Source organism: Branchiostoma lanceolatum, chromosome 8, assembly GCF_035083965.1.
Source record: "Branchiostoma lanceolatum isolate klBraLanc5 chromosome 8, klBraLanc5.hap2, whole genome shotgun sequence".
NCBI lineage: Eukaryota > Metazoa > Chordata > Leptocardii > Amphioxiformes > Branchiostomatidae > Branchiostoma > Branchiostoma lanceolatum.
The window spans coordinates 10,878,925-10,901,888 of record NC_089729.1 but is presented as its reverse complement, the minus strand read 5'-3'; the positions used below and the strand labels follow the sequence as shown (position 1 = coordinate 10,901,888).

Sequence of the window (22,964 nt, the reverse complement as noted above, 5' to 3'; positions counted from 1 at the left end):
CCAAAGTTGACACATTTCGGTTCTGGACTTTTTATAGCAGCTTCTCACGTTATAATATGATTAGAAATGATATCCGTTTTTACAGTATACATATCAATTTATTAGACTATAACACCATGATGTTTCTCATAAAAAGGTGAAACATACAACAGGATAGTCTTCAACATTATTGTCATTTATTTCTTTATACATGGCAGAACAATTAGATATGTACAGACCAAGACAAAGGCAGCAATCATGCTACTACAGTAAGCATGGCTTAACTTAATCTAAAATCCTTCCTTGTCAATGCAAAGATGTCCATTTCTCCCGGCCATTGCTTCCGATGGGAAGGACTTTCAAAGACTCCTCCCTTAGTTTCTTTCTCTCTTAAAAGAGCACCAGTTGCAACAATCTCCTCAAGGTGCCCCAAGATGTGGAAGCATTTGGAACTTGAGAATGCGTCCGCATACATTGCTCACATGGGAATGGTTAAGTTTACGTAATCAACTTGTTACCTATGGCAGTACCTATTCCAGTATAATGAAAGAAGCCAGCAAATGACATTTAATCAAGTACCACACATGATGCCTTTTGTAGTAAACGATTGTAACTTTTGTGAAGAGTTAACTGAAAATGTAAAATGCACAACAAGGGTACTTGTTAAGAGTCTCCTTTTTGGATTACGTACTAAGACAAATACTACTTTCTGTAAGCACTGGCTCACCTTTCAGAAATCCACTCAGTGTAAGCCTTGTCAAGAAATTCAATCTTTCTACATCATTTTCCACACATCCTTACTCCTAACAATATGCTCAACCCAGGTTTCTCTTGCTAGCAAGTTATCCTTATATAGAATGATATAAGCAGGCCATGTCAAATAATCAATTCACATACAGTTCAGACACTGCCCTGCATTTTGGAAGGGTACACCCAAATCTAGTCATACTTTTAGACAGTATACATATACAAAATAAATATGATCAAACTTGACAACAGATCTAGTCTGGCTTGAGCACATTATTGGAGCACGTTGTACGATCATTATTCTGCTAAAATACGTCTCAACCGCGAGTTAGAGGGCTGCAAATAATGCAACAATCGAGTAGAACATTGGCACTTATAATGTAACTTTGCGTACTTCAATATATACACTGCTACACTCATAGAGTCTAGCGACTGATACAGACCAACAAGCAATCTATTTATTGGACTACTTGGATCCATTTAATTCCTTTCATACCTCTTCACAACCCTTCTCATTTCTAAGCATTGGACTGTGACTAACAACTAACATATAGACAACAACACATTCACGTGAAAGACATTTACATTTCAGTGTGTACTGGCTTACAGACTTGTCGATTTCCAACATCAGACGGAAACTCGGTGCAGCCAGAAATCCAGTCTTGGTTCTGTTTGGTCGACTCCTGAGTCGACTACCCCCCTCCCACTGACCAAATGTGAACCAAACTGGCTTTAAGTCTACACATAGGACGCCGCTGTGTACATAATCTCATTGCACTGTTTGCCTATTTTTTTTCCGTATGGGTACATCGTAGATTTCCTATCCGGCAGGATCGCTCGTGAACACAACTCCTCCTCTCCTGTCCTTTGCTGCGGTACGACAGTCTGTCAAGTTTGGAAGTTTCATGTTCACTTCTCTCCTGAACCACTCATGGATTCTCTTGCTTTGATCGCCCTTCCCTTCGTGGCTCAACTGTACTGTACACAAGTCCTGGTGAACACTGATCGATTTCAGAAACTGTGATGAACATTCTGTGCTTTTCTGAAGACTGCTTCTTCTAATGGTTTCTTTTCTACAACAGGTTTCTTTTGGGTAGCAGGTTAAGCTTCTTGAGGACATCTACTTAAGTGACGTAAGAACTTGAAGAAGGACAGCTGTGTTACTTGAGACCCAGCCTCTTCATGATCTGTTCGTAGACCGTCCACGCCATGGCTGCCATCAGCGTACGGCGTACCGTGCGTGGAACGATGCCTCGGAAGAACCCCTTCAGCCCATTGATCTGCAAGTTAAAACAAAAGCCAGTTTGAGTAACTATAACTCTTTGCAAATATGAGAGACAGAGTGCTTGATAATCTTGCAAAAGTACACTTGGAAGTTTATATTCAAAGAGTCCTCGTAACAAAATGATCACTGTCTATTTTTTCCTGTTTAAGAACTTAAATCAAACAGACTTCTCCAAAAAGTCTCTGAACTTGTCCAACAATTTCAACCTTATGCTGCAAGAAAGGTTCATGTTTCCTCAATGTTCTTACATGTATAGTCTATTCCTAAAAAAATTATGTTTTCTGATGAAAACCCTCTGTGCTCAACATTTATACTTCTGCACTATATAACATCATGGTTCTCACCAGGATTTTTTCACTGGGCAGGGGGCATCTTAGTGCAGCCAAGTGGCGAGTGCTACTGGTGCGAGGGTGAATGTTTAAGTATTATGAAAATTTTGAAATTTGTAATCCTCAGAAACACTATATCTCTATTTCCTGCATTTTGAGGGCCAAATTTTGTGAAAAAAGGCCAGGATTTTTTTTCCACCTTTGTTACAAAACAAGAGAAAAGCCCCCCTACCCTGGTTGAAACACAGGGGAGGGGCCCAACTGCGCTTGTGAGTACCCCATTACATCAAAAACATTGGAAAGGAACCAATCTCACCTCGTAAACGGTGATGGCAGCGGACCCCATCCACTTGTGTTTGTAGGGGTGGATCTGCATCTGTGTCTTGATGACGTCAGCGGGCTGTGTGATGGCCGAGGCCATCGCTCCAGCCACGATGCCGCACGTGAAGTGGAGGACGGGAACAAAGCTAGAGTCCAGTTGATCTAACGGGAAAGAGCAGAGCTTAGTATTAATGAGAATACATACAATTTCATACTGTACACTTAAATTTTTTAGTCTAAAATCTAAGGCCATGTTGATTTGATTCGTATATGGATGACATCCTCCTGAGACCTCAAAACTGATTCTGCCGTGTGGCTGAAAACTTTTTTTGTTGGAAACTTTTTTTGTTTGTCGAAAATTGATGCTCGTATGGATGTCAAGATGGCCTAAGGTCGATAAAAGGGCAACATAATCTACAACAGAAATATTAAGATTTCTAAATCAAGACCACACACCGGTCACTTTAAATTTGGGGGTAGGAAGACTAAAAATTTCTCTTTGGTTTTCAGTTCGCGACGAAGAGCTTACCGCGAAAACCCCGAAAAAAACACTACCACGAACATTTCTGCATTTACAGTACTGTTCTTTTTGAACACCACTTACCACTGGGTATGCGTTTCTTGAGTTCTGAGTAACACATGAAGTATATCCCTGAGAACGGCACGTCTCGCAGCAGCGTGGCGCTCAGTCCGCTGTACAGACCCTTCCTCCCCTCCTGGCGGTACAGATCCTTCAGCGCCGCTGCAACGCCGCGGTACTGGAACATCCCACACTGGAGATACACGGGTGGAATAAGATGTCAGATTACATTCTCAAAGCTCTAAGGCTGTGTACCTAAACAAAAATCCAGGTGCAGGGATGGTACAGCAGTTTAGGTACAGGTCCAGACCTTTATGTCCAACATATGCTAAATGCATTAGGTAACATAATTGGTATAAGAAAAGGAACATTCTCATATTCCAATCGAATCTGCAGAGTCTTCTCCATTTGTTCTAATGTATGACTTTGAACTTAAATTTGAAAGTCTACGATATCACTGTCTGTAAAGTCCTACAAATACAATGTCCTAAAATCTTAGTTGAGGTGCTTATGTTAAGTCTATAAGATAGTTGAGCCAGTTTAAGACATTTCACAAAAGATATAAACTCACCTCGTATCTAACTTTCACTACGGTGACGGGTAACATGGAGACGCCGACGATCGAGCGAGCCGTGGCGCCGAGAAGCAGCGACTGTGCTGCAGTAGGGTCATTCTCGCTGTGATAAACAAACAAAACACAAAATGAGATCTTTGTAAGAACAACTACAGTCTTTCTCTGGCGCGAGGCCAGATTATGAGTCCTGGACTTAAAGCTAATCTGTGTGCTGCATTTGGGTCCACCTCACTGTGATAGACGAACAAAACACGAAATGGGATCTTTTCAAGAACCACTACAGCCTTTCCCTGACTTGAGGCCAGATTTGGACCAAAAGCTTAACTCAGCAGCTCTTTTCTTCTGATTCAATTATCTCCCATAATGTGGGGGTCAAAGGAATGCCTATTCTTAGTGCTGAGGTCAGGTCAGTCGTACTGTGATAGACAAACAAACAAGAGGATGACTTCCAAGCAATTCCCTGGCTTGAAGCCAGATTAGTTTAAGGACTTGTGCCTAAAATTAGCAGCTCTTTCTTCCTGACCTGATTTTTGCAATGATGCAAGGCTCAGAGAGTCAGAGCCAGCATGAAAATTGATTGACATGCAAAGCTACCAGGTAAATATCAATCCATTGAGCCCTTTGAGAGACAGCGAGAAGCAAGCCAAGTTCAATTGTTGACTTAACAATGAGTTATGCTTAGTGTTGTTCTAATTCTAAAATACATTGTAATATTGCTTAAAAAACACAATTTAGTGCTTAAAATGACCAAGTCTTCTGTACTCACCTAAAGAAGAATGCCTTGAGTTCGTGCAGAGTGCAGAAGTACATCCCGACCCCTGGCACACAGCGCCAGATAGACTGGGGAAAACAGAACACATCAACAATCAAAAACAAAGCCTTTCCAACTGACACACTGTAAATGCAGAAATTTTCATGGTTATTTTATGTTCACGGTTTTGCGGTAAGTTCTTGGCTGCGAACTTAAAACCACCAAGAACACTTCATTTTCTCTCTACCGCGAAATTAAAACCACGCGAACTTAAATGCATTGACAGTAATGGCTAGTTTACTGCCAGAGAAATTCAGTTACATAATGCAATCCCTTTAATTAGCTTTGTAATGACTCCAGAACTCAGCTAGAATAATAATTTTGTGGACTTTCCCTTGAGAATAAATGCTCCCAAGTCTATCAATTCATATACAGTGTATCTTTCATGGGCCAAAGGTAGTCACGGTACACCATTAAATGTTAGACATCCAGGTAGAACATGAAATCAAATAACTTAACAAAGCTGTCTAGCTGCTTGATTTATTTTGTACTATGTAGAGTTAGTCCAGGATTGACCAATTATTAATAGAACACTAGACTTCCTCAAAGAGGGTTTATATCTATATAAAACCTCCTTGACTTCCTGTACACAAGTATGAATTGAACATAGATTTGTGTCCTTACCGGGGTGACACCCTTCCATAGGCCGGCCACTTTCTCATTGCGGATGACAGTGACCAGGGTCTTAAGCATGCCAGCATGGCTCTTGGACCTGTGGGGCATCAAAAACTTGCATTAGCAACCTAGACAAAACTATCTTTTCATAGGCATTTTGCATTGGACTCATCCATACACATGATTAGCATTATCAAACTATCTTATTAATTAGTCTTAACCTTCTCCCTGCTGAAAGTATAGAGAAGCCACAGCCAATTTAGTTAACTGGGGCTCCATTTCTCCCCTCAGTAAACTAGAAGTAGCATTTTGGCACCAAAATCAAGAGCGAGGTAGCAGGGAGTAGGTTAAAACATCTCCCTGAAAAAGATAAACATCACCACATCAAGACCACCAATGTACAGGAAATAGGTTGCATATCATATCATATACACATCAACAATTATATCACATCACAGTAAGACTGTGTCAGTTCGTGAACATGTGTTACGTACCAGATCAACACTGGATCATTGCCACAGGTGCCCCCACTAACGTAACATCACACCAGCGTGCATCTTAGTGTACTAGTACCATCACCACCAGTACCAGTGTCGTAGAGTACCCATCCTTGACCGTGATTGCGTGGGTTGTACACCCCATACCGTGCGTAGGTTGTACTTGTACACCCCCGAAAGCGACCTGTAGTGCCTTACCCGATGGCCAGGGGGCTCTGCAGCCGTGTCTTTACCAAGTCCAGCGGTTGGAAGAGGATTGTGGAGCATGTTCCACTGAATGATCCTGCCAGAAATGACTTAATCATTGGAGCCTGGAGAAAAAAAAGGGAAAAGTAGAACTGTCAGAAATATATTGTAAATGCTGAAACCTTTACAGTGGTTTTAATTTAGCACTGACCTCTCCACTGGGATTCCAGACATTGTTTTAATTTTTTTCCCATCCCACTCAATGCTAGGGAGGCCATGTTACTTTTTTGTTGTTTTTAAGCTTACAAATATACATTTTCACCAATTTCACTTTAGAAAATCAATTGTTAACAGGTACGTGTGTATGCTGTCCAGAAATGCTTTAAGTTTATCGAAGTTGACCAGGTCCAAAACTCCACCTGTTTTCGTCTGTCGAGAAGACTTGCATAACCCTGCCCAGCAGGACTTTACAAAAATGGTCATCATATTCATCAATACATAAGTGACCTAGATCTCTACATAGCAATGTGACAGGTTGTCATAGAACACTGTAGTAAGCAATGTTGCTGTGCTTCTTTATTGGCCTTTGTACATGTACAGAACATCTTTTGTGGCCACAACTGAATGTGGGACAAATAGTACTACATGTAGTAGGGTTGTCCAGGACATCTCAACACCAGTAATATCAGGAGGCTACAAAAAATGTTGACAGCAAATTGCTTCTTATCCTTTACAGCTGGCATTTCAGATATTTCACCACCATGCCGGAAACTAGCGGGAGGAAAGACGCCACCAAACAAAAGGGGTGCTTTTAGTTATCGGTCTTCTGACCTTTGTTTCCTCTGCTCCAGAAAAACAGATAAGTCATTCCTCTGCTCCAGAAAAACAGATAAGTCAGCACATGTCGAGCCCCTGACATACATTACAATGTACATCTACCACATTAGCGTGATCTTGCTAAGCTGCCCCCCAGGTACATGTAGATGTACTCTGGCTTTCCTGGGTAGGTCAACTGGTCAAGGCAACACGTTTTTACCCATGTGAAGTCTGGAAAAAATGCTATAGGGAACTTTACTCTTGGTCAAGGTCCGGTTAGGCCATGTGGCCAGGAAAAAAAAGTGTGGCTCACTCAACAATACACCAAGGACTTTGCTGTATAACAACAGCATGCAGATCAATACAACACATGTTTAGACACAGGACCAGAAAAAAAATGTGCATCTACCACATTAGCTTGATCTTGGTCAAGGCAACACATTTTTAGTCATGTGAAATATGCTATAAGGGGACCTTTACTCTTGGTCAAGGTCCGGTTAAACCATGCGGAACACGTGTTTAGACACAGGACCAGAAAAAAATGCAGCACTAACTGAGTAACTAATTACACGCTGTGAGCCATGTGCAATATCCAAGGACAATTTCAACTTTACATTCAGGAAAGGACATTCTGCACTTTCTTGCCCGTTTCTTTCACACATACTACTACTACTACCGCACTAGTACTTCCTGACATTCCCAAAGCATCTAAATGGAATAACCAGTATAACTTTGGATGCGGGCCCTGACATGTGACGTCTGTACTTTGACAGTGACCTGGACTATGTTGTCCTACACTTGTTTTTTAGTGTGTGTGTGTGTGGGGGGGGGGGGGTCTTGCTGATTCTCCTCTACCCTTCTGACAAAAAACTATTGAACAAAAGAAACTGAATTCATGCCTTATTGATCAGAATAAACATTTTAACACTGGCTTGGAGAACCACACGGTAAAACTGGCCAGACTGCTGGCAGATTTTCAATCCTACACTGTGAAAACCTGTCGTAAATTCCCATCTTCAGAGCAGCACCTGTTTTCTGTGCTTGCTTAGTGGAGCATATATGACAACAGTGCCCAGGTCAATGACCTAAACAGTGATCAAGTTACCTTCACTAAGACAATGAGCTGTCAGTAAGCAAAGGCAGCCACCTGTCGGTAAACAACACTCTCACCTGGACTACTGTTGCTAAATGCTAGAACGAGGTGGCAGGATTCCTACCTTTACTTTTCGTAACTGTTTCCTTTGCTTCTTCTGTATGTCTTGCAAATTGACTTTCTACCCAAATTTACCACTAAAAGTTTGTTTTGCAAACTGTGCATTTCCTAAAGAAACTGTACAGAGTGGGTTCCGCCCACCAAGGTAAACACTTCAGCTCGAGCATTTGCAAACGAGCACTAAATTTTTCAAACATACATGTCAACTGCAAAAGAAGAACTCTATTCAGAAAAAAATGTTATTGTTGCTTCAAGCTCACAGTGCTCACCTAATCATTGCAATTAAAGAGTAACAGCAATTTTCCTTGGTTTATGCTGTGCAGATATCTGTGCACTGCACTTAGCACACTCCTCAGTAATGTAGATGCATAACTGCTGCCAAGTCAGGTGGCAACACTGGGTAACCACAGGACAACTGCAACATGTTATACACCCCTGGCAACTATTTTCCAAACAAGCATCCCTCATATTTTAGAAACTAAACATTTTTATGCTTCAATACCATTGAATCATGACATGGCGTTATGTGACAGATGAACGCTTTCAAAGTTTGTGTTACATTCTGATGAAGGTATCTTTCCATTGTTAAAGCTCCTCTGAATCTTCTGTACAAAGAGACATGACCAGATTTGTCAGGCAGGAACTTTTTGAGCCCAAGACCACAGACATGTCTGACCGTAACTTAAGTCTGGAGCGACGCGGGGTTACTACAGGATAAAACAACATGGATCCTTTGTATTTCAGATACCCTTCAAACCTCAAGTGGTATTTGGTGCTCAACTTCAATGAATCGAAACATTTCTTTGGGTTGAGGAACAGTTTTCCATTTTCTGTACTGTCTTGGGATTTTACAACGTTATAGCGACTCTGAGTCTGAAGGACTGCTGACTAGTTGTTGTAACCCTGGCCCAAATCCAAGGAGCGAGGTTACTATAGGATAACTACAAGTAGAACCACAAGCAGACAGCTTGTCTGTCATCATAAACCCTGGTATGGTTTTAGAAATTAGTCCCTTATGTTACGTTTGGAATCTTGGAATCGGGAGTGTGCTTGACAGTAGACAAACATGTTGTTGAATGAAAGCCAACAGAATCCCTAGCTGGTGTACAATATATCCAGCCAGTTTTGATTGAAGCTGGCTGGTTTCCAAGGGTGGGGTCTCACTGGATGGGTTGAGCAGAAATTGCTTGCAACAAGCTGCCAAATTACTCTTGTCATGTAACTGTTAACATCACCATGTCACGAATGTGTGTCTGTTGAAGAGCTCTTTTCCTAGAAACTCATTGCAGCTCTTTTCCTAGAAAAGAATGATTTACTTTGAACTAATACCAACCAAACTCTGACTCTGGACAACTACCATAGAAACCAAACTACTGTCACTGTGCAACTTTGCTGTATTCAGACATTCATATTCTCAAAGCAGATGTTGGTTCTCGGACTCTCCCTTGTTTTACACATCACTACATCCATAGTTTTGAACAGTTAGACTTTTGCCAGAATGTTTTTCATTACATGACCTAATTTCTGTTATCGCTAGCCAAGGATCGCAAAACTGGGCATCCTGTTTATTTTATTTCACCAAGAAAAAAACACATGGCCAACTGGCACTTTTCAATGACAATGATTGAATATACCCTTGTCTTCAAATGTCTGAACACTGTTACGTAAGATGCCCTTATTTGATATGACAAACAAGAGGTTACCAGAAAAAAAATCTTTACATAACTCATTCTCATTCTGCCGACATACTGAACCTCATGAAATATGAAGGATGTTCGCTACAGAGCGACCTTTCAGGGGATTTAATCTGAACTCTGGAACAATCCTTGGCAATCAAGTGAAATACCAGAATAACAAATGCTCCCTTGGGGAACAGTGGAGATCATAGACTGATGATAGAGTTTCCTACTGAGCCAGAAGTGCCTTTTAACATTCCAGAGGGTTAGAATATTTGCCATGGCAATGTTATCTGAATGACAAAACCTTTCAGAGTTGCAGGGGAGACTAGTTATCAGGAAGGTAGGTTCTAGAACAGCAGCCTTCAAAAATAATCTAGAAAAGTCATCACCCATATCAAAGGCTAAAAGCACAGCAAGACCTCTGAATTTGCTGTTTAGTCTGATAAGTTTTTTAACAGAAAATTTTCAACATATAAACTAGTTTAGCTAGTCGGATATTAGAGGCAGTTATAATGAGGCAGTTGATAGGACGAATTAAAACTATCAGCAGGACAGATGCCCAAATTCTCATGCTACTTATAGATGTTTTTCTCATGGTATTTTACCATAACCTCTCCCTAATCTAAAGGTTATCATTTTCCCAAATTCAGCTGCTTATAAATGCACAATGATGGAAAATAAAATTGACTAGGTCTTAGACAATTGGCTGATTAAAATGTTTAAAACATTTTTTCAACAAATTTCCAACAAATTTTCCAAGAGTCTACCTGCTTCGAATATTTTTGAAAAGATCCAATTTTTTTCTCAACAAAATTCAAGCAAGTTTTCAGGTGAGAAGTTCCATCTTTGCATAAGAAAAGATTGTGACTAACAACACTATACTCACAGAGTCATACAGCTTGGCCTGGCCCATTGAAGTCCATGCAGACTACATCTCGGTCCAATGTCTAACCTACCTAAGACTACTGCACTACCTCCAAGGTTCCAAACTTGTCTAATGCATAAGTCTGATTACAGTATTATATGTATAGCACTTGCAAGACAAAATCCTCATATTGAAAAAAAAGTCTGTCTTGTAAAATTCACAAATATTCGTAAGACCAAAAATGCCAAATGAAAAGACCCAGACAGTCAGACTGCACTGAACTTGTTTACGAGTTGGTGGTATGCTTTTTTGAGGCGTCAGCAGCTAAATTCTGCTCAGGTGACTCAAGGTGCCATTGTTGACAAGGGGCGTTCCAAAACGTTCAGAGGGATGTTTAATACTTTTAGCAACCAAAATTTTGATCGCATTATATGTTGGCCGCCCCACACTCATTTGATTTAGCGTTCATGATATACCTAGGGGGCTTTTACCTAACTGGATGCCAAGAATCATGCAGTTTTATCGAGAAATATGTCGTCATCAACCCTTCTTGGATGCTGCCCACCCCCGCATGACCCTGCGTGTCCTGTGGCCCACACCCAAACAGAACCAGTCTGAACCAGTCTTCACCAACCTCATGTCGCCTTGTGGAATTTGAAATTTGGTGAAAAACAAGCCATAAACTCCACCCAAAATAGTCCCCGTGGATTCTTAGTAAGGCCTGATGAAGGCGAAAATTGTTTTTGGTACAACAGCGGCTGGAAATGGTCAAACGCGTTCCGTTTTGAAGCTCAATATATCAACTAGGTTTTCTGGAACCAGTCCAAGTCATAGAGCACGATGTAAACATTGCGTAATTACCTTGATGCCTGCCATATTTCAACAACAACAACTTCTGCTATCATTCATAAAACAACGTGGAAATGTAACTCTTAACTTAGTAAACCACTAAATATTACCTATGCTAGTTTACAACAATATTTAGGTAACACTTCCAGTTGCGAAATCACACAAAATTGCGCAACCGTACCGCTACAGAATATTGAACGACACATCAACATACTCACAGCAATAATGGAATCCATAGTTGCTCGAGCGTGCTCCAACGACGGGAATTTTTCTTTGAGCACCAGTGCTCCTGGAATAGCTGCCGATAGACTTCTAATTTTATACTTAGCTAGGCTACTGCCTGAAACTTCTCCGTACCAGCTGAGGTGGTGCAACACTGCTAGACCAAGTCGCCCTCCCCCTCCGGAAGTGTCGCTGGTACGGAGAAGCCTAGACAAGCTCCGTGTCCGAATAGTCGGAGTAGTAGATCGCATCCACCCGGCACAGCAATGTCATCTTAACTCTAAAATTTGTGGCCAGAAACGACATTAGAAACAGAGATTTGGAAAGAAACTTGACGAACTCCTTCTCCAGGCAGCGACCAAGCGTTTGTGAGGCCCATGGCTGGGAATCACCCTGCTTTCTGGGGATTCAGGCGGAAGGATCTCACGGGTTACACTTAATATCACTCCGCCATAGATTTCATTTAGAAAACATTGCGTTGTGTTAAAACTGATTATTACCATTGGGGGTGAAATTTGTTTTCCAGATAATTTTGTAATATTTGACGTATTTTTGTTTGATATTTAAGGCATTTTCAGATCAGTTTAGAACTATATTCTTGACCGTCTCACTTCGCTGCAGCGTCTGATTGTCACGCAGTCGACGCGTGCACCGGTCATGGGCCGGATCCATGATGACGCAAGACATCTCCCATTCTCGCCTGTGATTGGTCAGTATCATATCGCGGGAAAGACAAACTGAAGACCGGCGCGTGATCACTTAATCAGATATTTATCTACTTCACGTGATTGTGGCACGTGAACACTTCCAGCACGTGAATTTGTTTTTACAGGGATATTTGTTCAATACGATTGTCTGGGCCACTGCGACCCAAAGCGAACTTTTCAAGAGGTTTAAGCCCTGTAACTTAGTGAAACAATACAATGAAGTAAAAGTAAAGATAAGAATCGCCCATGCCATGGTCCGAAAAGTTCGATTGTTATCATGGCCTAACAAATTATAAAGTTATATCAACCAAGGAGGTTAACTTGTCAAGTTTCTAAAGTGGATTTATATACAGCGGTGCTGTGTTGTGTTGTGTTGTATAACTTGTAACCTGACAAGGTTCACCCAAAATGTGCTGGGGTCGTCCAAAGGTTCTCAAATCTTGCTATTTTCTTCTTTTTGTTGCTATCTTCTTCGTCACTGAAAGTTCATACCTTTTTATCCAGATACCTTGGCAAGTGACATATCTACGTATATAAAAGGTTTCTATATGTGCTGCTAGAATGCACGGTCGAGGTAAGCATCATGGCGTATGTATGGGTAAAATCATCCGAGTTTTAGCATTCGACCTAACATCAAGAAAAGAAAACCATTCATTACATAACGTGGCACAAGCTGCTTCGCCATCTGGATCAAATTCCGTACGTGGATTCTATGGCCCGAGTTCGATCCTAGGGGTCGACTCCAGCTCGGGCATGTTGTGAGCTCATGAGGGATTGCATTCGTCATTTCGGATGGTGACGTTAAGTCGGCGGCCCCGTGTATGAGGGAGCTCTTGGCATTAGCCTCAAGCGTCAAACCTCTGCACGTTGTGTAAAAGAACCCAACACACTTTAGTATCGAGAAGAGTAGGGGGTAACCCGGTGACTGTGTGTTTGGCGAGCCGTAGCGAAGCCGCATCGCACTACCACTAGCTACTTGAACTAGCATCATGCTTCACCTCAAATGAGGATGCCTTGAAACGAAACGAATATAACGATATGAACATTTTCTAACCGACTAATCCAAGGCCGAACTTCGGCTGAAAATTCGTATGGTGTCTGGTGAGGGCTATTTCTTTGTTTGGGTTAGAAATTGTGACTTTAGATCATCTAATCATCAGCACTGTGCTTTAGGACCTTTTAGATCCTAATGTGCTTCCTAACGGACAGCCATACGCAAGTAAGCAAGCTTTAGATGATGTATCTGTTGTTGCAAGTTTCTCTCTTTTCTGAATTAAACGTTAAGAAACCGGATATCAGTCGGTTCGAAGCTGTACAAATCATGCATGATGCAATACTTTGTTTGACTCGCCCACAAACTGTTGAATTTGGAAGTAAAACAGTCAAACAAGTAAAGCATAAGACTTATCTCCAAGCAGATATATATCGATGATGCTCAGTTTTGCGCGTTTTTTCTTGGTTTTATATCAGTGCACCTTGTTTGTACTATTCTCCTAGGACGTCACTTGACACCAAGCCAAGACTGAGACACGAAAACTGAGATGAATCCTGCATCTGCTTGGAGATTTGGTTGACCCCGGGCCTGTTGCGTCATACATGTGTACATTCCAGAGTTTAGCCTCAATGAGAAGCGTGTACCAAACCTGACCGATATCAAATGTCTTTTTCCTCCCTACCTCCCTCTTCCTAGCATGGGAGTCACCAATTACTACTAATTCTGGGGCCGCTCAGGGCTACACTTGCTATCATGATTATTCTCCAAGCAGAGGTTTGGTCGGGGGGTAGTAGTGGCCGGGGTTTCTTACATTCGCCTCCCGTAGGCGAATGTAAGAAACCCCGGCCACTACTACCCCCCGACCAAAACCTCTGCTTGGAGAATAATCATGATTTCTTCAGGCCGGTAGCGAGTGAAGGAGCCCCGGTATACGCGGTAGTAGGATGGCACCCAGGCTACCCTCCTCCCTCCCTCCCTCGCTCTCTAATCTAAGTTTCTAACGAGCGAATGTTATAACATTCTAACCAGAGAGGCTTGTTAAAAATAAGAGTAACGTTAGAATTAGATAGTCGTGTTTTGTTTACCAGGTGATGGACCAAGGACATTACACTATGTAACGTTACTGACCTTGGATGGACTTCATGATATGTGCCCTATATAGTAAATGAATGCAGGACCATAACGCTATTGTACACAAACTCAATTTTGAATATGTCTGATTCAGATATGCACATGCCTTTAAAAGTTTACCACCAATTTTTTTTAAGGTGGAACATATCTCATTATCAGAGGTTAGTATCATTAACTGTGCAATCAACCTGACTTACTTTTTAGGTCGCTTAACATTTCATAATATCATCATGTAAACATCATATACGTACGTACAGTGCGTGACCGATCTGAACATGTGTAACACCAACGGTCACGCCACGATTCTATATTAGATCATGTTGATGCTATGTACGGTATGGGAAAGCCCAGCTCGCCCAGCTATGCGACACACCCCCACATATCACACCATAACTAGACGGAGCTCCCAGAGTACGTTGCAACACGGCTGTGTAGCCTTTTCATAATAATAATGGTTTATTGATTGATCCGGTTACAGTATCAAGCACACAATAGCGCTTTAAACACACTGAATTGCGTATTTGGTGATAATAACGCTCAACAGAATACTATTCTGTCTGTTATGATTGTTCTAGCAATATACCAGTTTATTTGTGACAAATAAAACTGGTATATTTCTAGAACAATCATATTACACACAGATGAACGTTCTATAAAGGAGATAATGAAACAAGGGATATCAAGCTGATTATAGATATTGAACGTAGATATCTGAAATAATACAATAAGATTGGTGATGATAGAGGATACCACACTGATGACGATACAACAATGATTATGGTTGGAGATCTCACTTATCTATCAGACAAAACGACAACGAGAGGTAACAGGTTTACAATTTGAACTTGGGACGTCAGTTGGCGATAAATCTTGATTCTTTATACCAAAAGTATCACATGCCGACAGGACTAGAAGAAACCCTAGCAGACGAAAGGTGGTTTAAACTGCGCAAACACTGAGACTAGAAAGCCTAATCTTATTTTCTGCACGCCTGTTTCTAGAAATTTTAAAACTATTTAGCAAACTATGAACATCAAAGTACTCCTCTTTGTTTCCAAGTGGAAAAGGCGGTCCTGACCAAATATCTAAGAAGCGATTGTTCACTTGTTCTAATTATAATCCAACAACATTGCCCCTCCCTCCCCATTATGGATAAATTTCATTAAAATGCGAAGTTCAACTTGCAAAGTACAGAGATTCTTGAACATAGCTTAGACCTACGTCAAGGTATCTTATAGATATTAGAGTCCCAAAGATTCTGGAAGGCCGGGGCTGAGGGGTAGTATACCAGGCCTACCACTAGTACCGGACATGACTGGTTCCTACCTTGGTTGCCAGTGACGCTCTAATACACGTGCTGTAGTCTTCAAGCCTTCTGTATCCCACGGACTGAATCCCAAACCGTAAGGCCACTCCAACATGGTCGGGAGACCGTAACACCCCGACCCTACAGACCTCCATCCCGACTAGACCACATGCAAGCTGGATATCGTATCAAGTTGGAAAATTACTCCAAAATTTTCCAGCACGCCCTGACCATAGCTATAAAGTACGTGCCCTCCAGCGATATCCAATCAGATGTAGAGTCCCCAGGCTTCTTTTACACCTCTTAAAACTCTCGCCACTAGAAAAACGTACGTGAACAAAAAATCCAGGAATAAAACAGATGTAAAACGACCCAGACCTAAAACAAGCTTGGATATTACCCTATAGTTATAGCGTTCTAACTTTATTCTGCATAATGTCCTTGGCACGACGTAGTAGTAGCCTGAGGTATATTCTTGTTGAAATACGACGTACGCAGTGGCCTTAACAACTACTTGAGCGAGCTGAATTATTGTGGCTTATATTCCAGAAAAAAGTAAGTCACACTTTGTTAAAAAGTACGTTGTTGACAAAGTACGACTAATCTTTCAGAATGACAAATGTCTAACATTTTTTGTTATTCTCGGACGGTATTTAAATTGTTATTTGTATCTCCGACTCTATTGACATACAACCATAACAAGCGCATCGACTGTAATTGGCAATCTGGTCACGCCCACTAAGTTAACAACCTTATCACACGTATGGATTTTCCATTTAATTCAACAAAAACACCTAGCGAGGGACATAGTTTTGAAGTCTTCCTGATCATGAGATCCCTTGAAGTCTCATAAAACAATGACAGCTTCCCAAACGTGTTAACAGTCTAACAGATCATCTGTCAAGCAACACTGATATCGTGGAAAAATCGACAAATAGCTATGTTTTTTTTTTCTTGTGTGTGTGTGTGTCGGTGTGTGTGTGTGTGTGTGTGTGTGTGTGTGTGTGTGTGTGTGTGTGTGTGTGTGTGTGAGTGTTAGTGTGTGTGTGTGCGTGAGTCACGGTAACGTTATGAATGAATGAATGAATGAATGAATGAATGAATGTTTTATTTTCGTGTCCTGCGACTCAATAAAGTCGCCCAGCCCATACGGACTTATAGGACACCAATTGAATACATAAACTTGACATATGAGTGTTGGTAGAGGTAACGTTACAGTAGTAAATAATAATAATCAGAAATAAATCATAATGATAGCAGTAATGATTAACACAAAATTATATGAGCATAATATAGTGGCAACACAAAAGGGACACACCTGGTACATTGATTCAAATCAATTCAAATTTAAAGAAGCAAGTGGTAAATGAACATAAATTAAATTCAAATCAAAAGTTGTTGAAGGGGACATATGTCAACTCAGTATATAACAGTGAAATATTTTATGTGTGTAACTATATGTGAGTGAGCGTATGTGTGTGTGTGGGGGGGGGGGGGGGTCCATAAGTTGTGTTTTTCGGGCCGGGGTTCATTGACACCAGCGGAGATCGTCTCTAGGGACTTCAGACAAAAATTGGGGCACCCTTTTGTGCGTGTGTGTGATAGACGTAAAGAGAATAAATAATTCAGCGACCTCTCATTATCATTTATCTTCCCAAAACCCGAGGGAGCATCTGTTATTCCAGTTTGTCCTTGATTTGACAAGTATAGCTAGGCTACATTTATTTACCAAGTGTCTAAAAACACCCCAACCCCACATGGCAAATGACACTGTTTGCTTTTATTAGCCTCCGCTTCAGACTCCTCCCGGCTGTTTTCTTTTTCAAGTTATTGTTTTTATACTATTACATTTTTTTTCTTCTAATTGCTGGCCGGCCAACAACAAGAAAAGATGTAATAGTAAAACTGGAACTTAGACAATGAAAACAGACAGAAGGAGTCTACAACGGAGGCTATTCTTTTATAATGTTAGCTGAATGTTTTGTTGTTCCCTTGTCACATGGTGAAGACTACTGTGACAACCGTTACTGCCTGGGGCATCGCTATATGATGTCCATTTCACCTGCCCTTAAGGCATACATAGACAACAGCATAAGATCTAAAACTGTTCTCGCCTTGAGAATCAAGTTATGTTACTGATTTTACTTTGGGGAGTTTGGTCACACGACGCCGAAGTCTGGTGGGTCTTACAGAACACTGTATCGGTTCAGCAAAAGTTTTATGCTATTCTTTAACATGCATCCACATGAGAATTACTAGAACCAAGAGGGTTTGCTAGAACCATTGAGGCGAACGCTTTGTAAGATCATGTACGTAGCAGTTGTGTTGAATATGCTCAAGATCATAGCCTTGAAGACTGTTGGCCTCCTAATCCTATGCTCCTTAGGCCCAATTATAAGATGTTGTTAACCAAACGCATTAACGTGTTTGGCTTGTGTCACAGAGGTTTAAGAGGTAGACCCCCATGCCAAGCATGTAAACTACTAGTAGTAACATTGACACGCACAAAATAAAGAGTCTGTTCTAGATTATACCTTGCCCTTTCTGCACACTCATTAACGCTAACCAGTCCTAGTATGCAATGGACATGAGAAAAACACACTGTCGTTCTTTGGATAAATGCCAAGGGGTCAAAACACAGGGTATTCTCTTCCTGGAAAGTTACTTAAACGTTGTCTTCTTTGTATCTCGTTGTAGTTGTGGAATAGGCGGCGGGTAGATTGAGCTCGAGTCTTGAGTATCAAATATGGCGATAACGAACTGTATGCGCTATCAACTTCTATAAAGAACACCAAGACTTGGACATTTTTTGCCAGTGAGTTCACAAAAGCGTGCCATAGTCCTGGCGTATGAACTGTAAGGAATGCAAAGGTGTGACCTAGGGAAGGGCACTTTGATCCCAATCATTCAGCCTACCTAGCTAAATCCAGGTAAACAACAAGGTATCCGTTCCTCCACCAACCTGACAAGAACAGGCGCTTTATCTACATAAAGACGACTCCAACGCATTGCCCCCAGACTTTTGTAAGCACAAATGATGACAGTGTACATTCTGTACATAAGAGCGACCTAGCATACATACCCGCTCAAGTGCCTGTGAAGCGCCCGGTCGAACAGTGCCCTCCCCGTGACGCAGCCAACACACCTCCCCGACCAGACTACTCGCAGGCCTGACGATCAGCGCTTCGCCTCTCGCAGCAGACAGCCGTGACATTGTCCTCCGCACGAGTCTATTCTAGGGTCCTGGTACGTGCCAGTCGCCTTTTGAAAATCCCACTGTTAACGGTAAAAACACGGCCTACATGGCTGTATTCGAGCCAGTTCCTGCGTGTCACGTGGTCTACAGCTCAACAAACCTGTCTGGCAACTTCTTTTACCCTGTTGTTAATGCTCTGACGACAATCAAAATATCCCCAGGGGGATGCGGGCCAATTTAGATCATCCAAGCAGCAGTCAGGCAAGTAACGTATAGTCGACTGGTCAGGTATCAGTCCAAAAGTCATGTCTTTTCGGTCTTTCTTCTTTTGCTTTCTTAGACCGAAATTTACCAACTGTGATTGAATAAATGTAATAAGTGGACACTTTGCAGGATCACTCACTGACCGGGAGGCATCAATGACAGTAAGTAAGGAAGTAGGTAAACTAAGTTGCAACATCTAGTACATTCAGTACGTTTTTCTAGTAAGTTTCTGGAAACCACACTATTGGAAAGACAATCAAGTGTTGTAAAACACGCATGATACACCGAGACAGAGACGGATCCTCACATCTGCTTGAAGATCAATCCGACGGGACATGACGCTTCTCCAGAATCTTGTCCGAATCATAGTAGATTGAGACACGCGAAAAAAAGAGTGTTTATCAATAAGACATGGGGAAGGGTTCTCTAGATTGCTTTAAGAAACTTGCTTACCTGGGCACTGTAAGCGATTTGCTTACCTGGGCACTGTCAGCATTTGGGCCAATGTTTATTGAGCCAAGTTGTAAAAGTCCCGAACTCCGGACACTTCGGAGAATAGAAGAAAACACACGCGTACGCGAGATTAAAAAGATGATCAAGGGCTGTGAATTGCAAGCAACACTGATATCGTGGAAAAATTGACAAATACCTTTGTGTGTTTTTCTTGTCTGTGTGTGTGCATGTGTGTGTGTGTGTGTTTGTTTGTGTGTGTGTGTGTGTGTGTGTGTGTGTGTTTGTGTGTGTGTGTGTGTGTGTGTGTGTGTGTGTGTGTGTGTGTGTTAATGTTGCTGTGTGGTTTTACGCCGGCGTGGACAGAATATTCTCACTTCAGAGAGCCAAACTGAGAGACTCTGACAAGCTTATAGCCTACTGGTCTGCAAGTAGAGGTTGGAGGGTAGGCTTCCAGAAAGCGGGTTCCCATCACTACGGGTATCAGAGCGACCCCCCCCCCCCCCACCCCTCCAACTTCTGCCTGGAGAGCAAAATCTCTCAAAACTCTGCTTGTAAAATCTAGCCCGTTGAAGGTGTACACTCATGAACTCGACTCCAAGCATATGTAACGTTAGCATTCAGGCTTGTTTTTAGCGTGTTTGGCGGTGTTTTGTACATTTCCATCTGTGGAGCGCTGTTTTGTTTTCAGAAAAAGAAGCGCGTAATCTCCAGAAAAACGTACGAAACACCGCCAAATATATAATACAAACCTCAACTGCCACATCTGCTTGGAGATCATCAAGCAACAACACGGGAATCTTTTGACAAAAGCGCGCCGTGAGGTCATTCACCTGGTGCCATTCATTCGACGCATGACGAGCTGTTTTTCCGCCGCTTGAGTCATGGAGATGCTTGAGTCCGCTGTAACGGATACAGGTAGTGACGTCAAAGCCCCGATACCTAACGTTACCTGTGCACGGGTCATCTTTTCGGGTGAACCCCGGCGTGTACGTGATGAGATGTGAGGTGGATAGGGTCAGGGACACCCGCATACATACTCGGATCAAAGAGGTTATAGCCCGGGAGCCTCCTTGCTCGGATTAGTGACCTGAATCTGTCAAGCGGTCATGATGGCCGCACTTGGGCGTAACACATAGGCTTCTCAGGCACACTCCGGATTGAAGATAAACGTAAAGTTTGCAAGGCGTTAAGAGAAAAATAAAACATCGCCCAAATTAAGAGATGTATGAAACAAGCAGAAAAAAGCACAGAAGTTGGAAAACGGGTCGCCTTCCTACCAGACGGCGATTGCTGTTGGCGACCAAATTTGGATTTGTGTCACTCTTGATTGCATGATAGGAATTTGATGCAAGGTGCAAAATTGTGATTTAAAAAACAACAAAACACACAAAAAGTAAACGTCATTCTTTATCTACTAGTATGAAATTCATTGAGCGATTTTGTCCGTCAAATCTTTTCCGATCAGCGGCAGCCTCTAGTGAAACATATCTTTTTGCTTATTAGATGCAATGAGGGCCGGTTACTGGCCTGGGCACTTAGGCAGGTAGGCAGATGCAATGCGGTTTCGAGTTTGTCATATGATCTCAGATGTAACGTTACGTGGCCTCCAGTCAGAAGCTCTGAAGAAGGTGTCTGATAGACATCGAAACGTTAGCAGGTGAGAACTATACCTGGTTGTGTACAAAGAATCTCCTATATCCTATATTCTACCAACCTGATGAAATTATTTTCGGATGTAACGTTACGTGTTTTTCAGTTTGCAGATTGATGCAGAGGTCTGGTCGTTTGCCATCCACCGCCACTGAAAAACCACGTGCTTGCAAATATTGCACGTTCCTACACGGGCACGGCATGTCCTGGCAGTTCCTACAAGATCCTACAAGGCCCTGTCAGGTTGACCGGTTGCTGACTTCATGACCTAGTTTTTTTCCATTGTGTGACCACCCAAAACAAACTCCAATAGCCTAAATAGAAATTGGCCAAATAAACAGATACTTTCCAGGGCCGAGTACAGTTTGTGACCTAGGTTATGAATCTTATCATCTGTCTACTTGGCCAGGTTCTTCTATATCTCAAGCGATCTGTGGAGCATGGTAGAGGATTAAACAAGGCCTTTTCTTCATCGTGTGACTGGCTAGTGACCACCCAAAACACACTACGTCAACACATCTCCAGATGAACTCCAGTAAACCCCCAAACAGATGGGGGGGCAGTTTGTAACAGAAATAGGATGCTAGAAAAATATAACGATTTTGCCCTTCCCCCAGGCATTTGCCTTGAGATTTGATAGGACCACAGCCGTCCATCGATAATGGAGCTTCACTGTATAGCGGAGTACCTCGGCTGATTTATACTATTTTCCCAACGATAGGACCGAGCCTGGTAGAGGCTAATGTACCGACCTTCGACAAACCTTTGCAGTCTTTTTCCGCTTAGTTAATTTTGTTTCGCCAACGAAACATATTGTTTTTGTCAGGTTTCTTCTCCTTCTCCTTCTCCTTCTCCTTCTCCTTCTCCTTCTCCTTCTCCTTCTCCTTCTCCTTCTCCTTCTCCTTCTCCTTCTCCTTCTTCTCCTGTCAAATCTTCAAATCGCTTCTTCTCGGTCGTCCGTCGACCAAATAAGCTGAAATTTGGTATGCAGGTAGAGTACGTGTATACCCCTAGACCCTTTTAAAAATTTTTTTGATATAAGTTTTTAAAATGATTTTATGGAGGATTTTTGGTCATTTTCAGACAAAAGTCGCACATGATGGCCTCCAGTGCCGTGGTGTTGAAAGCTGAGGACCTGAAATTTGGTTTAGTTGTGCATTGGATATTTACCCAAAGGACCCCATTATTTTTTTGGCCATACACTACTTCAAAATGATTTATTTTGCAATTTTTGGATGCAATTTTTGGTTATTTTCTGTCGGGGCCAGCAAGAACTAGGTCATACTGTAACATAAGCCCTCCTACACTTCCCCTGATCTGGGACTTAAAACCAAGCAGATGTCAGGGGGTACCTCTACTAATGGTATTACAGAAAGTTATATGTACCTTATGTTACATGGTACGGATGTTATATTTGAGATGTAGGTACCTATAGGAAAGGTGACTACACCTGACAATTACTTATGCTAATGAGGACCTAATTCGCATAATGTATGCATAAAGTTGTATGTCCCTTACCGTAAATGCTGCGGATGTCATCTTTGAGATGTAGGTACCTTTAAGAAAGGCGAACACACCAGGCCATAAATTATGCTAATGAGGACCTAATTTGCATCATCGATGCATGAAGTTGTATGTCCCTTACCGTAAAAGCTGCGGATGTCATCTTTGAGATGTAGGTACCGTTAGCAAAGC

At 41.9% G+C, this 22,964-nt stretch overlaps 1 protein-coding gene across 3 annotated transcripts; it reads right to left on the bottom strand.

The window, feature by feature from the left end:
* Positions 1-154: 154 nt before the first annotated feature.
* LOC136439946 (mitochondrial glycine transporter-like) lies at positions 155-18,987 on the bottom strand. Of its 3 annotated transcripts, none has more exons than XM_066435631.1 (8): positions 18,789-18,987; positions 5,937-6,049; positions 5,251-5,338; positions 4,582-4,655; positions 3,813-3,918; positions 3,266-3,434; positions 2,657-2,823; positions 155-2,006 (listed from the first exon to the last, which is right to left on the bottom strand). In XM_066435631.1, the coding sequence occupies exons 1-8, from the start codon at positions 18,918-18,920 to the stop codon at positions 1,887-1,889; spliced, it is 969 nt and encodes a 322-aa protein (XP_066291728.1). In that variant the 5' UTR covers positions 18,921-18,987; the 3' UTR covers positions 155-1,886. The 3 variants fall into 3 exon arrangements, with proteins under 3 accessions (XP_066291728.1, XP_066291727.1, XP_066291729.1); XM_066435630.1 differs by lacking the exon at positions 18,789-18,987 and adding an exon at positions 11,565-11,980; XM_066435632.1 differs by lacking the exon at positions 18,789-18,987 and adding an exon at positions 10,519-10,819.
* Between the last annotated feature and the right edge of the window lie 3,977 nt (positions 18,988-22,964).

Excerpts from the sequence above, each read along its gene's own strand:
- LOC136439946 (XM_066435630.1), bottom strand. The coding sequence starts at position 11,819 with ATGCGATCTACTACTCCGACTATTCGGACACGGAGCTTGTCTAGGCTT. Across the intron at positions 2,824-3,265 it reads CAAGAAACGCATACCCAGTG|ATCAACTGGACTCTAGCTTT; the intron begins GTAAGTGGTGTT and ends CTTTCCCGTTAG. Across the intron at positions 2,007-2,656 it reads CTGCCATCACCGTTTACGAG|ATCAATGGGCTGAAGGGGTT; the intron begins GTGAGATTGGTT and ends TTTAACTTGCAG.